This window comes from Rhinoderma darwinii, chromosome 1 (assembly GCF_050947455.1).
Source record: "Rhinoderma darwinii isolate aRhiDar2 chromosome 1, aRhiDar2.hap1, whole genome shotgun sequence".
In the NCBI taxonomy this organism is placed as follows: Eukaryota; Metazoa; Chordata; class Amphibia; order Anura; family Rhinodermatidae; genus Rhinoderma; species Rhinoderma darwinii.
In genome coordinates, this window is record NC_134687.1 from 303,922,627 (window position 1) to 303,937,056 (window position 14,430).

At 42.3% G+C, this 14,430-nt stretch overlaps 1 protein-coding gene across 1 annotated transcript in view; it reads left to right on the forward strand.

The window, feature by feature from the left end:
- Nucleotides 1-237: 237 nt before the first annotated feature.
- Nucleotides 238-14,430, forward strand: part of CDC34 (cell division cycle 34, ubiquitin conjugating enzyme) — a 43,467-nt gene continuing 29,274 nt past the window's right edge. The window contains exon 1 of the mRNA XM_075825455.1: nucleotides 238-715. Within this exon, the coding sequence (XP_075681570.1) occupies nucleotides 533-715 (183 nt within the window). The 5' untranslated portion in view covers nucleotides 238-532. The remainder of the gene's footprint in view (nucleotides 716-14,430) is intronic.

Genomic DNA, 14,430 nt, shown 5'->3' on the forward strand with positions numbered 1-14,430 from the left:
ACTCAGGTAAATACATCTTTTCACCCTGGTTTTCCTTAACGACAAAAATGGTTGGAGGTTTTTCCAAACTGGAAATGTGAGGTAAAGTAGTGATAATGGGTCTCAATGGATAAGGGTCGCTGTCCCTATGAGTGCCAGTGCATACACCCGATCAAGTTATTCGCGCTATTCTTACACGTGTTCTCTATGGTGTCCATTACATATAACCATCATACGCAACAGCTGCATAAAGTCATACGTCACAGCATCGCTCAACACCAGCCGTCCACCCCCCTGGCAGCCTCTTCTACCGAAGCCACAACCCCCTCAGAGACGTCACGGGCCCGCCTCATGAGCTGCTGGGAGTTGTAGTCCGCACCTCCGTGATATCCCTCACTCTGTTCCTTCCTCTACTCAACACCGCAACCATTGCCGCGTTCAGTGACATGTCCTGACAGAACGTCCTCGTTCACGAACAGAACTACCAATCCCAGCGTGCTGTGCGTGAAGGAGACCGAAGGCCCCAAGTAGGATATCGGGGAGCAAAGTCGCTATGTCCCGGGGAATACTGCTGGTGCCCAGCTCCCAGAAGGCGTTGTTGTTCGAACTGAAGGGGCTGCAGGAGGAGCCAGTGGAGGGGTTCCGGGTCACCCTGGTTGATGAGGCGGATTTGTACAACTGGGAGGTGGCGATATTCGGCCCCCCCAACACCTTCTATGAAGGGGGCTACTTCAAGGTGAGGAAGGGCCAGGTGCCACAAGGGTGGGCAGTGCTATTCTAATATTACATAATTAATGGGGGGCAGATAATTGGGGTGACCATAGGACGGAGCTGACAACACCAGCACTGGGCTTTGTGGAGTAGACAATAGAGCTGAGGCCCCTATACTTGAGTGTGGAGTGACGGCACAACAAAACCTGTCTAGTGCTCTATCTACATCACATGGCCTGAAGGATGTGGCCATAATGTAGCAGCCTGCACTCTGCACTACTGTATGTGCAGGGACTCTCATCTATTCGTCCAAGAGCTTTAGGGTATGTTCACACGGCCTATTTTCGGGCGCTTTACGCCTCGAATTACGCCTGAAAAAACGCCCCTAATACACCTACAAACCTCTGCCCATTGCTTGCAATGGGTCTTACGATGTTCTGTTCCCACGATCCTTTATTTTACGCGTCGCTGTCAAAAGATGGTGCGTAAAATGACGGCACGTCAAAAGAAGTGCAGGACACTTGGGACGTTTTTGGAGGCGTTTTTCATTGACTCCATTGAAAAACGGCTCCAAAAACGGCCGTGAAAAACACGAGTTGTTAAAAAGAAAAAAAAAAAAAAAAAGTCTGAAAATCAGGAGCTGTTTTCGCCTGAAAACAGCTCTGTGTGTTTGGTCACTGCGTGTGAACATACCCTTAGAGGGTCAAGAATAGTGGGTGATAAAGCTTGGCGTGCAAAACATTACTAGGGTATGTGCACACACAAAACAAAAAACGTCTGAAAATACGGAGCTGTTTTCAAGAGAAAACTGCTCCTGATTTTCAGACGTTTTTTTATTCAAAGTCGTGTTTTTCGGCCGTTTTTGCAGCAGTTTTTCTATAGCGTCTATGAAAAACTGCTCCAAAAAACGTCCCAAGAAGTGACATGCACTTCTTTTTCGCGGCTGTTTTTTTTTCCGTGGCTGTTTTGAAAAACGGGCACGTAAAAAAACAACCCGTCGGAACAGAACGCTGTTTTTTCCCATTGATTTGATCTGAAAATATGCCGTGTGAACATATGTTCACAAGTAGAAAAAGAAGTGGCTGAAAATTACGGAGTTGCTAAAAACACCAGTTTTTTTTTAATTTTAAGCTTATTTTGAGATATCCTTCATAGTGTCAATGGAAAACCAGCTCCAAAAATTTCAGCAGTCGGACCGCCAGCTCATGTGAACCGCACCGTGTATTTCTCATTGAAATCAATGGGAAACTGTTTGCAGGCTCATTTCAAGTGTATGTTGGAGTGTAAGGGTATGTTCACACGAGGGCGTCCGTAACGGCTGAAATTACGGGGATTTTTCAGCTTGAAAACATCCCCGTAATTTCAGCCGTAACGGCATGTGCAGGCGCTTGAATGCCGCGTCCATTACGGACGTAATTGGCGCTGCTATTCATTGGAGTCAATGAATAACGGCTCCAATTACGGCCAAAGAAGTGACAGGTCACTTCTTTGACGCGGGCGTCTATTTACGCGCCGTCATTTGACAGCGGCGCGTAAATTACGCCTCGTGTGAACAGACAAACGGCTGCCCATTGCTTTCAATGGGCAGATGTTTGTCAGCGCTATTGAGGAGCTATTTTCGGACGTAATTCGGGTCCAAACCGCCCGAATTACGTCCGTAAATAGGCCGTGTGAACATACCTCAATATTGATGGGCGTTTTCACAGGAACAAAGGAGGCCAGCACTATTCCTAAAACCTTTACAGGGCACCATACCTTTAGATAAGAGTTGGTCAAAATAGCTGTTCATTGTTAGAAAATTTGGGATGAACAATCGCTTACGATGGTCAATGACCAATGTTAACCAATAAGGTTATTGGTCAGGTTTGTTTTTTTTTTGTTTTTTTTTTGGGCCAGTCACTGGCTGAAACAACGTGCAATTGGCTTCTTACTGACAATAGTAGGCCACTTTCCACAAGCAGATTTGGTTTGTTTTTTTATTTTTAACTGGTTCCCGACCACTGGCTGTGTTTTTACGGCCAGCGGTCAGTGTCCTTAAAACCCAAGCCATAGACTTTTTATGGCTCAGGGTTTTAACTTGCTGCCCACGTGATTGGGCAGCTGAATGTCGGGTGTCCGGCTGTCAGTGACTGCCGGGGACCCTGAGGAGTGGATAGAAGCATCTTTCGCTGCTTCTGTCTTCTCTGATGACTTGTACACAGCGCTCAATGAACGCTGTGTATAGGAATAGAGGCAGCGGCCGCGCCGCTGTCTCTATTCCTCCTGGTGTTCATGTGACTGGTCACATGATCACCGGGTGCCGTTACTGACAGACTGCTGCTGGGTCTAACTAGACCCAGCACAGCCCTATTAGTGACAATAGTCACTATGAGAGGGCTGATTTCCCCTGTAACTGGGGCTGCTGTGCAGCTCCAAATACAGGGGAAAAACATGGTGTAAAAGAAAGAAAAAATATATATAAAGTTCCCCAAAGGTCTTTTCTGACCTTTTGAGTGACAGACCATAGTAATAAAAAAAATAATAAAGTCAAGTGCAAAGAAAAATGAAATAATAAATACACATAAAATACCCACCCCAAAAAAAACGTTCCCCCCGCCAATCATTGTTGTAACGCTAGCGCTGACCCAATTACCCTAATATAGACATGTAATATATTAAAATTTACGGTAGACAATGACGATCACAAATAAAAGGTCTATTTTAGGGTAAAACTATGTTATTACCAAAAAAAAATAGCTGAAACGTAAAAAAGCTTATTTTTTTACTATTTTCAAACTTTATGAATAAAAATGCTAAAATAGCAAAAAAGATGTGTATAAAAACAATAAAAAAAGAAACCTGCATTGTCTACGGAAAAAAAAACGTGGCAAAAATCACGTAGTTAGCCCAACAAATAAAAAAGTTGTAGCCGTTTAACTAACACGTTCTAAAAAGGGCTAAACGGTGTCTGGTCCTGAAGGCACAAAATAGCCCGGTCCTGAACTGGTTAAACTAAAAAATAAATTTAAAAAATGTCTCTGATTTGCCTGGCATGCTGAGGGTCAGATTAGTTGTACGATTGATCGGCCGCATGGTGGCTTAATGTGTATGGCCATGGCAATAGCCAAACCCAGATTAATTTGTCCTATTGACAGGCAGTCATTAAAGGGGTTCTCCCGGGTTTTTATATTGACGGTCTTTCCCCAGGATAAGTCGTCCATATCAGACCAGTGGGGGTCTGACCCCTGGAACCTCACCGATCATCTAACTGAAAGGACCTCTTCATAGTTTGCCAGGCACAGCGCCATACACTTCCATAGCGGCTTTGCCTGTGATTTCAGTTCCAATCCCATTCAAGTGAATAGGACCAGGCTTCAGAGAACTGCAATCCCAGTCACAGCCACTACAGAAGTATACGGCGCTGTGCCTGCCAAACAATGAAGAGGCTGTGCCATTCGTCGCCGAATCCCCTTTAGGCCCCATGCACACGACCGTGCTCGTAATTACGGGCAGCCAGACGTTTTTCCGAGCCGTGCTCCCATTATAAAGTATAACAGCACGGCCCGTAAAATAAAAAAATAGAACATGTTCTATCTTTTTCAACAGCACGGGCACCTTCCCGTGAGAAAACGGGAAGGTACCCGTGGCCAACAGAAGTCTATGGGCCCGTTATTTCGGGTCGTAATTACGACCCGTAATAACGGGTGTTTTTACGGTCGTGTGCATGAGGCTTTAGGCTGTGTTCACACTGAGTTTTTTTGCAGGAGGAAAATTCCTCCTGCAAAAACTGCTCCAGACGTTTTTTTGCACAGTGGTTTGACAAAAACTCGTCAAAACACTCGTCGAGGTGTTTTTTTTTTTTTTACCCTTTCTGACTGATTTGAAATGGGGTTTTGGAGGCGGAAACCGCCTCCAGATACGTCATGTTGCTTCTTTTTACCGCGACACGTTTTTTTTTGCTTGTGGTAAAAAAAACTCGTCCAACTCCCATTGAAATCAATGGGAGGCATTTTCGGGCGGTTTTTCACGAGTTTTGCGGAGCGGTTTCCGCGCCAAGAAACTCGTCAAAAAAAACTCTGTGTGAACAGGGCCTTAGTCAACTGATCGTTTGGGGAGTCGGGCTGCCACCAATATAATATTGATGACCTATCCTAAGGATAGGCCATCGATATAAAAGAGCCAGAGAACCCTTAATTACGTTGTAATTCATTACTTTGGTAAACTAGAGGTTTTGTGCATGACTTTTTCTTTGGTCTTTAAGTTCCTGAGTTGGGCACCGACATCTCAGGCCCTGCACTAGCCATAAAGCAGTGAGTTAGATTGATCAATATCTGTCTCTCCCACTGTAACATACGACTGCGGGACCTGCTGTTGTTTTTTGCCACTTTTCTAGATACACTTTTCTAGCCCACTTTACTGACTCGCATGTTGGGCTTCATAAACATGGTGTTTGAAAAGCCACTTTATTCTATGTAATTACGTCAGGTGTTTATATATATAATATATATATATATATATATATATATATATATATATATATATATAAATTAGATAGATCTGCCCCAGTCTATCAGTTTTTTGCCTGGAGTGTTCCTTTTATTATGCCCCATACTCGAGGGGGATCTGGCCTACACACTTTTAGGTCATTGACTTGATGATGATCATTATGTTTTAACCGCTTCCCGACCACCCACAGTAAATTCACGTCGGAGCTTGCTGGGCTCTGCAGCGCCAACGTGAATTCACGGTGGGTGTTAAAAGCGTGATCCGGGTGTCTGAGTAGCGCTGACACCCGGATCGCGCTGTTAACCCCTGCCTCTAGTCCCGGAGACATGACTGGGACCTGATTGGTTTAGGTCCCGGTCATGTGATCGCAGGGAAAGTTTGTTGTAGCAACGAACTGGAAAGTTTGTTGCTACAACAAACTTTCCCGAGGACCGATTGTGGGTGCTGCCATCGGTTGTCATTGCAAAACCGGAGGCCATACAACGGCCCCCGGGTCTGCCATGCACAGCAGCCTATGAGTACCAGCCAGAGGCTGGTCCTCATAGGCTTCCTGTCCGTGTGACTTTCAGCGCCACACTGACAGTTTATAATACATTATACTACCTAGGTAGTGTAATGTATTATAGCAACGATCAATACTACAGGTCTTCAAGTAAAAAGTAAAAAAAAAAAAAAAACTAATAAAAATGTTTTATAAAAGTGTCAAAATTAAGTTAGAAGTCACAAAAACAAAAAATGCTTTTTTTCCTATAATAAGTCTTTTATTATAGGAAAAAAATGAAAATGTTAAAAAAAAACCACATATTTGACATGACACTTCTTAAAACGCCCGAATTGCGTCCGTAAATAGGCCGTGTGAACATACCCTTACCATTTTTAGGTACATGCGACTTTTTCATCTCTTTATTCCATTTTTTGGGAGGTAAAGTGACCAAACAATTGTGATTTTGGTACGGTTTATTATTATTTTCTTTTATGACGTTCACCGCGCGGGATAAATAACAAAATAATTTTGTACTTCAGGCCGTTACGGGCGTGGCGATACCAATTATGTATAGTTTATTTGTCTATCTATTTTTATTAATAATAAAGGACTGAAAAGGCCCTGTTCACACAGTTTTTTGGCGCGGAAAGCGCTCCGCAAAAACCACCCGAAAATGCCTCCCATTGATTTCAATGGGAGGCGGACGAGTTTTTTTTTTTTTGTTAAACGCGAGCAAAAAAAACGCGTCACGTTAAAAAGAAGCAACATGACCTATCTTGAGGTGGTTTCCGCCTCCAAAACCCCATTTCAATCAGTCAGAAATGGGAAAAAGAAGCCTCGACGAGTGTTTTGACAAGTTTTTGTCAAACCACTGTGCAAAAAACGTCTGGAGCAGTTTTTGCAGGAGGAATTTTCCTCCTACAAAAAACTCAGTGTGAACACAGCCTAAGGGAAAAATGGGGATTTTCACTCTTAAAACTTTTTTTTATTTTCTTCTTTTTACACAACTTTTTTTTTTTTTTTTTTTTTAACTTTATTACTTTGTCCCAATAGTGTACTTGGGGGCAGGAGGCCCTGATCGCTATTCTAACACTCTGCACTACATTCGTAGTGCAGTGTATTAGAGTTGTCAGCTACTCACTGACAGCAGCAAGCAAGGGGCCATTTTTTACGGTGTTCACCGTGCGGGTTAAATAATGTAATACATTTATAGTCGGGGTCGTTACCAAATATGTGTAACTTTTTTACTTTATTTTGTTTTTTTTAATAGTAAAGCATTTTGTAAGGGGAAAAGCTGGGTTTTTCATTTTTTTTTTCAAATTTTTTTTTTTTTACTTTATTAAACTTTTTTATTTTTTACTAGTCCCATTAGGGGACTTAAATATGCGATTCTCCGATCGCTATTGTAATACACTGCAATACTTTTGTATTGCAGTGTATTACTTACTGCCTGTCCGTTTAAAACGGACAGGCATCTGCTAGGTCATGCCTCCGGCATGATCTAGCAGGCATTCGCTCCAGGCAGACCTGGGGGCCTTTGTTAGCTCCCTCCCTCTCTCCAAAACCACTCAGATGCGGTGCACGCTATTGAAGGGTTAAACGGGTGAGATCAATACTAATATTGATCTCACCCGGCAGAGCAGGGACGCCCCTAGCCCTCAGCTTCCTCTAGCAGCTGAGAGCAGGGAGATTTGACGCTCCCTGCTCTGTTTACTTTATCCTGATGCAGTGCCGTAAAAAGGCATATGCATCAGAATAAAGCCCGTTAGTGGCCGCCGTTAAAAGGCGTATTGGCGGTCACTAACGGGTTAAACAGTTAGTATATAAATGATTACACATTGTTCTAATTTTTTCACAAGTCAGGAAATATTATAAATTAGATTCTAATTTATAACCTTTCCATGTGCTGGTCACTAGAGGGAGCAATTCCCAAAATTGCAGCATTGGCATGTGGTAGAGCAACCTCATTGCTTTATGCTGCATGCGCCGTTCCATTCACTATAGTGTACGCCGTCTGTGTGGGAACGGCTCCCGTTCGCATTCTCTATGGGGATGTATGTGCCATATTCCATCTCTGTATGTGTCGTTAATCGTCACATACAGAGATGAAAAAAAAAAATGGCAGCTCCGATAGAGAAGTAAAAGTCAGAAAAAAGTTAAACACACAAACACAAATAAATAAAATTAATTTTAATAACATACTAAAATCCAAAACATATAAAAAAAATTTTTGACACCTTCCCTTTAAGGCTTTGTTCACATCTGCGTCGGGGATGGGTTCTGTCAGACCATTCCGTCAGAGAAAAAAGTAATGCTTCCGTTGCTAATGGTTTCCATTTGTCTCCGTTCAGTAAGTTTTCCATTTTAGTAGTCGATTTGCGCTATTGATTCCTCAAAAAAAAACGGAAACCTTATGGAACGGAGACAAACGTAAACCGTTAGCAATGGAAGCATTACCATTGAAATCAATGGTAATGCAAATGGATAGCTATGGTTTCTGTTCATGGGTTCCCCTGAAGGAAAGGTCTGACGAAACTTCTGAACGGAACCCCGACGAGGATGTGAACGAAGCCTAAACAGCCTTTTACACCGGCCTACAATTGGCCGGTGCAGCGAACGCCGATTAACGAAACACTGTTGATTGGCGCTTGTTTGCTCCTGTCACACGGAGCTATGGATGGTGACGAGCGGTCGTTTCTACAATTTCTCCTCCCCATAAATTATCATTGTCACAGGGAGACGCGCTGCCGACAACGATAACATTTCACTTTTTTAAAACGATACAAACAGAGGATGATTGAGCGTTTGCTCGTTCTTTCTGCTGATCGCTGCCCTGTGTAAACAGGGCAATTATCGACAATAAGCGTTATACGAACGCTCGTCTGCACGATAATTTCCCAGTGTAAAAGGGCCTTATGATGTTACACGAAGACAATTAGTACATTAGGTGATACATCATTAAGATAAGCCGGGCCAATGAAACTGAGGTTATAGGGGTGATGACGAAGGACTCGTTCAGACGAGCGTGTATCATGGCCGTTAAAACAACGGCCGCCACAAGGACTTCTGTATTTCAATGGGGCCGTTCACACAGCAGTTCTAGTGATTTACTAAAACTAGTAGATAAAAAGAAATGGAGCTGTTGCCCATATTAACCAATCGATTGGTTGGTATGGGCATTTGGCCCATTTTTCATTTGCACTAGTTTTTGTTATAATTCTGTCACGATTATTAATTCCTGTGGATACATGCCGTGTCTATGGAGTAGTATATGTACACTGAGTTCCCACGTAGCGTAAACTCTGCGGAATTTCGGCAACGGAATTCTGTACGGAAATTCCGCAGCATTTACAGTAGCAGCAAAGTGAATAAGATTTAGAAAATCCCAGCCACACGCTGCGGAAAGAAAAAGCACAAATGTCGTGCGGAAAGTGTTCTGCGGTTCGGTTTTCAATTCTGCAGCAGGTCGACTTATGCTGCCTGTTCTGTGCGAAGATGCTGCGTGCTTGGCCTATAGACTTCAATGGGGAGCAGAAATTCTGCAACAGATTTATGTTGTGGTTTTTACAGTGTTTTCGCAGCTGGAAATCCGCAGGTACGCATATACTTTGCTATAACCAATGTTTAAAGAGTCTCTGTCACCAGATTATAAGTGCCCTATCTCCTACATAATGGGATCGGCGCTGTAATGTAGATAACAGTGGTTTTTATTTTGAAAAACCATCATTTTTGAGCAAATTATGAGCAATTTTAGATTTATGCTAATGACTTTCTTAATAGACAACAATATTTACTTTGGTCAGCGTCATACACTTCTCTTTACAACGCCCACTTGGTCAAATCGGTGACCAATCAGCGTCATACACTTCTCATTGTTCGGGTATGTTCACACGGTTTATTTTCGGCCGTTTTCCGTAAACGGCCGAAAAATTGGAAGCAGAACGCTTACAAACATCTGCCCATTGCTTATAATGGGAAAACTGCATTCTGTTCTGATGGGCCGTTTTTTTTACGCAACCGTTTTGAGAAACGGCCGCATAAAAAAACCAGCTGCGAAAAAGTGCATGTCCCTTGAGCCATTTTTCATTGACTCTATAGAAAAACAGCTCCAAAAACGGCTGTAAAAAACGCTGCGAAAAACGCGAGTTGCTAAAAAAAAAAAAGCCTGAAAATCAGGAGCTGTTTTCCCTTGAAAACAGCTCTGTATTTTCAGACGTTTTTGGTTAAGCGTGTGAACATACCCTTACAGTGTGATTGTGCAGTGAAAGAAGCTGGGCTGGAACAATGAGTAGTGTAGGACACCGATTAGTCACTGATTGGTCAGCCTCATACACTCCTCTGTACAACACCCAGTTGGTAAAAAGTAAAAACACGCCCAGTCGTCTATTAAGAAATGAATTAGCATAAATCTAAACTAGCTCGTAACTTGCTAAAAAAATGAGTTTTTCAAAATAAAAACCACTGCTGTTATCTACATTACAGCGCCAATCAGATTATGTAGGAGATAGGGCACTTATAATCTGGTGACAGAGCCTATTTAACACTAAATCCGCAGAAAAAAACGCAGCAATATGAGCAGGAAAAACGCACTGTTCGGTGCAGATTTCTGTGATCGATTTACCAGCGTTTCTCTAGAGATTCTGCTGCAGATTTTCTGTTGCAATGTATCCTGTGTGTGGGAACATACCTTAAAGAGGCTCTGTCACCAGATTCTCAAACCCCTATCTCCTATTGCATGTGATCGGCGCTGCAATGTAGATAACCGTAACGTTTTGTTTTTTTTAAAAACGTTCATTTTTGGCCAAGTTATGAGAGATTTTATATATATGCAAATGAGCTTTGAAATGGACAATTGGGTGTTTTTTTTCCGTTATGTCCAACATATGTGTATTGTGTTTTTAACGGGGCGTGTTTACGTGTATGACGCTGACCAATCAGTGACCAGTCAGCATCATACACTCATCTCCATTGATTTACACAGCAGCGATGTGCAGCCACATACACAGAGATTAACCCCTTCCCGACATGCGCCGTACATGTACGGCGCTGTCGGGAGGTGCTTCCCGCAAAGCGCCGTATATGTACGGCGCAGTGATGGTGCGGGCTCAGAAGCAGAACCGGCACCATCACCGCGGGGTGACAGCTGTATTGTACAGCTGGCACCCTCCTGTAATGCCAGGACCGGAGCTACTCTCCGATCCGGCAGATTAACCCCTCAGATGCTGCGCTCAATAGAGCGCAGCATCTGATAGGTTTTCACCCTACCGGCAACCCAGTGATGCAATCGCTGGGTTGCTGTGGCAATCGGACACCAGAAAATGGCGTCCGAGTCTGCCTTGTACGGGAGCCGATGAGGAACCGCCTGCGGCGCGTCCTCATAGGCTTTCTGTCAGTGAATAACTGACAGCGCTAATACACTGCACTACATATGTAGTGCAGTGTATTAGAGTAGCGATTGGGGCATCAGGCCCTCATGTCCCCTAGTGGGACGAGTCAGAAAAGTAAAAAAAAGATAATAAAAATGTGGTAAAACAATAAAAACACACGTTTCAAATAAAAATAAAGCTAAACTGACTTTTTTCCCATAGTAAGTCTTTTATTATGGGAAAAACCGTAAAAATTAAAAAAAACTATACATAATTGGTATCGCCGCGTACGTAACGACCCAAACTACAAAACAATTATGTAATTTATCCTGCACGGTGAACGCCGTAAAAAAAAACATGAAAAACAACGCCAGAATCTTTGTTTTTAGGTCACATCTCCTTCCAAAAAATGCTATAAAAAGTGATCAAAAAGTCACATTTACTCAAATGGTACTAATAAAAAACGACAATCCGTGCCGCAAAAAATAATCCCTGACACCGCTTTGTGCACGCAAAAATAATAAAGTTATGGGTCTTAGAATATGGCGACACAGAAAACAAATGATTTTATAAAAAAAGTGATTTTTATTGTGCAAAAGCTGCAATACATTAAAAAAAACTATATAAATTTGGTATCGCCGTAATCGTATGGACCCGCAGAATAAAGCTAACATGTATTTTAGGGCGCACTGTGGATGCCGATAAAAAAACCAATAAAAAACTATTCCAGAATTGCTTGTTTTTGGTAATTTCCTTTACCAAAAAATGAAATAAAAAGTGATCAAAAAGTCGTATGTGTTCTAAAATGGTACCAATAAAATCTACAGCCCGTCTCGCAAAAAACAAGCCCGCACACCGCTCAATCAACTGAAAAACAAAAAAGTTATGGCACTAGTAATGCGGTGATGAAAAACATCTCAATGCGCAGGCCGGAGGGGAACATTCCTGCAGTTTCAGGGCCCTAGTATTTAGGAACTAGGAAAGGGAATGGACATAGCGCATCCGCTGGAAGCGAGGGTGCCCGTATTATACCAGCGCAAAACTTTCCCAGTAATATTTCCCAAACTACGAAGGAGAAAAAGTCCCCAAAAGGTGCAGAGCGTTACAGAAGGGGATAAGAAAGAAAACCGTTTATCAGTCTGACACCGGCCTGCGCATAACGGATCGCTTCACAGCGTAACACACATCTATGCATAATTGTATTATTTACCCCATTATTATACCCTCTTATTATGCCCTGATGTACTCCGCACAGATTACATATACCCCTGATGTACTCCGCACAGATTACATATACCCCTGATGTACTCCGCACAGATTACATATACCCCTGATGTACTCCGCACAGATTACATATACCCTGATGTACCCCGCACAGATAACATGTACCCTGATGTACTCCGCACAGATTACATATGCCCCACATTATAAACGGAAATACCAGCAAAACTCAAACAAAACTACCAAGCAAAATCCATGTCCAAAATGGTGGTCTTTCCCTTCTTAGCCCTACAGTGTGCCCAAACAGCAATTTATGGCCACAAGTAAGGCATTACCATACCCGGGAGAACCCGCTTAACAATTTATGGGGTAAGATTCTCTAGGGGCACAACATATTGTGCGATGAATAGGCAGATCAGTGGAGAAATTGCAATTTTCACTTTGCAGCATCCACTGCGTATTCATTTCTGAAAAACACCTGTGGAGTCTAAATTCTCACTACACCCCTTGATAAATGCCTTTAGGGGTGTAGTTTCTAAAACGGGGTCACTTTTGTTTGGTACATCAGGGGTTTTGCAAATGCAACATGCTGTCCGCAAACCATTCCAGCAAAATCTCTTCTCCAAAAGATAAATACCGCTCCTTTTCTTCTGAATGCTCCCATATATGTAAACAGCTGATTATAACCACATATGGGGTGTTACCGTACTCGGGAGAAATTACTTTACAAATGTTGGGGTGCTTTTTCTTCTCTAATCCTTGTAAAAATGAAAAATGTTGATCTAAAACTACATCTTGTTGGAAAAAATATATATTTTTCATAGCTTAATTCTAATTAATTCAGCAAAAAACCTTTGGGATCAAAATTTTCACTATACCCCTAGATGATTCCTCAGGGGGTGCAGTTTCCCAAATGGAGTCAATTTTGGGGTGTTTCCACTGTACTAGTACTACAGGGGCTCAGCAAATGTGACATGGCGCCCAGACACTATCCAAAATCCAAATGGTGCTAGTTCCATTCTGAGCCCTACCGTGTGTCCAAACAGATGTTTGTGACCACATGTGGGGTATTGTTTTACTCGGGAGAAGTTGCTTTACAAATGTTGTGGTGATTTTTCTCCTTCAGTCCATGTGGAAATGAAAAAAAAAATACCTAAACCTACATTTTATTTGAAAAAATTTAGATTTTCATTTTTACGGCCTACTTTCAATAAGTTCTGTAAAACACCTGTGGGGTCAAACTGCTCACTGTACCCCTAGATAATTTCCTCATAGGGTGTAGTTTCCAAAATGGGGTCACTTGTTGGGGGTTTTCACTGTTTTGTCTCCTCAGGGACTTCGTAAATGTGACATGGCCTCCGCAAACCATTCCTGCTAAATTTGAGTTCCAAAAGCCAAATGGCGCTCTTTCCCTTCTCAGCCTCGCCGTGTCTCCAAACAGCCGTTTATTACCACATGTGGGGTATTGTTTTACTCGGGAGAAATTTCTTTACAAATTTTATGGTGCTTTTTCTCCTTTAGTCCTTGTGGAAATGAAAAAAAATTAGCTAAACCTACATTTTATTTGAAAAAAATGTAGATTTTCGTTTTCATGGCCTAGTTCCAAAAATTTTTGCAAAAATACTGGCCGGTCAAAATGCTTGCTACAACCCTAAAATTCCTCGAGGGGTGTAGTTTCCCAAATGGGGTCACTTTTGGGGGGTTTCCACTGTTTTAGTTCCACAAGACCTGTTCAAAGCTGACATGGTGCCTAAAATATATTCTAATAAAAAGGAGACCCAAAATCCACCAGGTGCTCCTTTGCTTCTGAGGCCGGTGCTTCAGTCCAGTAGCACACTAGAGCCACATGTGGGATATTTCCTAAAACTGCAGAACCTGGGCAATAAATATTGAGTTGCATTTCTTGGGTAAAACATTCTGTGGTACAAAAAAAATGGATTCAAAATGAATTTCTGGGAAAAAATAATGAACTTTGTAAATTTCACCTCTACTTTGCCTTAATTCCTGCGCAATGTCTAAAGGGTTAAGAAACTTTCTAAATGCTGTTTTGAATACTTTGAGGGGTGCAGTCTTTAAAATGGGGTGACTTATTGGGGGTTTCTAATATCTAAGGACCTCAAAGCCACTTCACAACTGAACTGGCCCCTGTAAAAATAGCATTTTGAAATTTTCTTGAAAATGTGA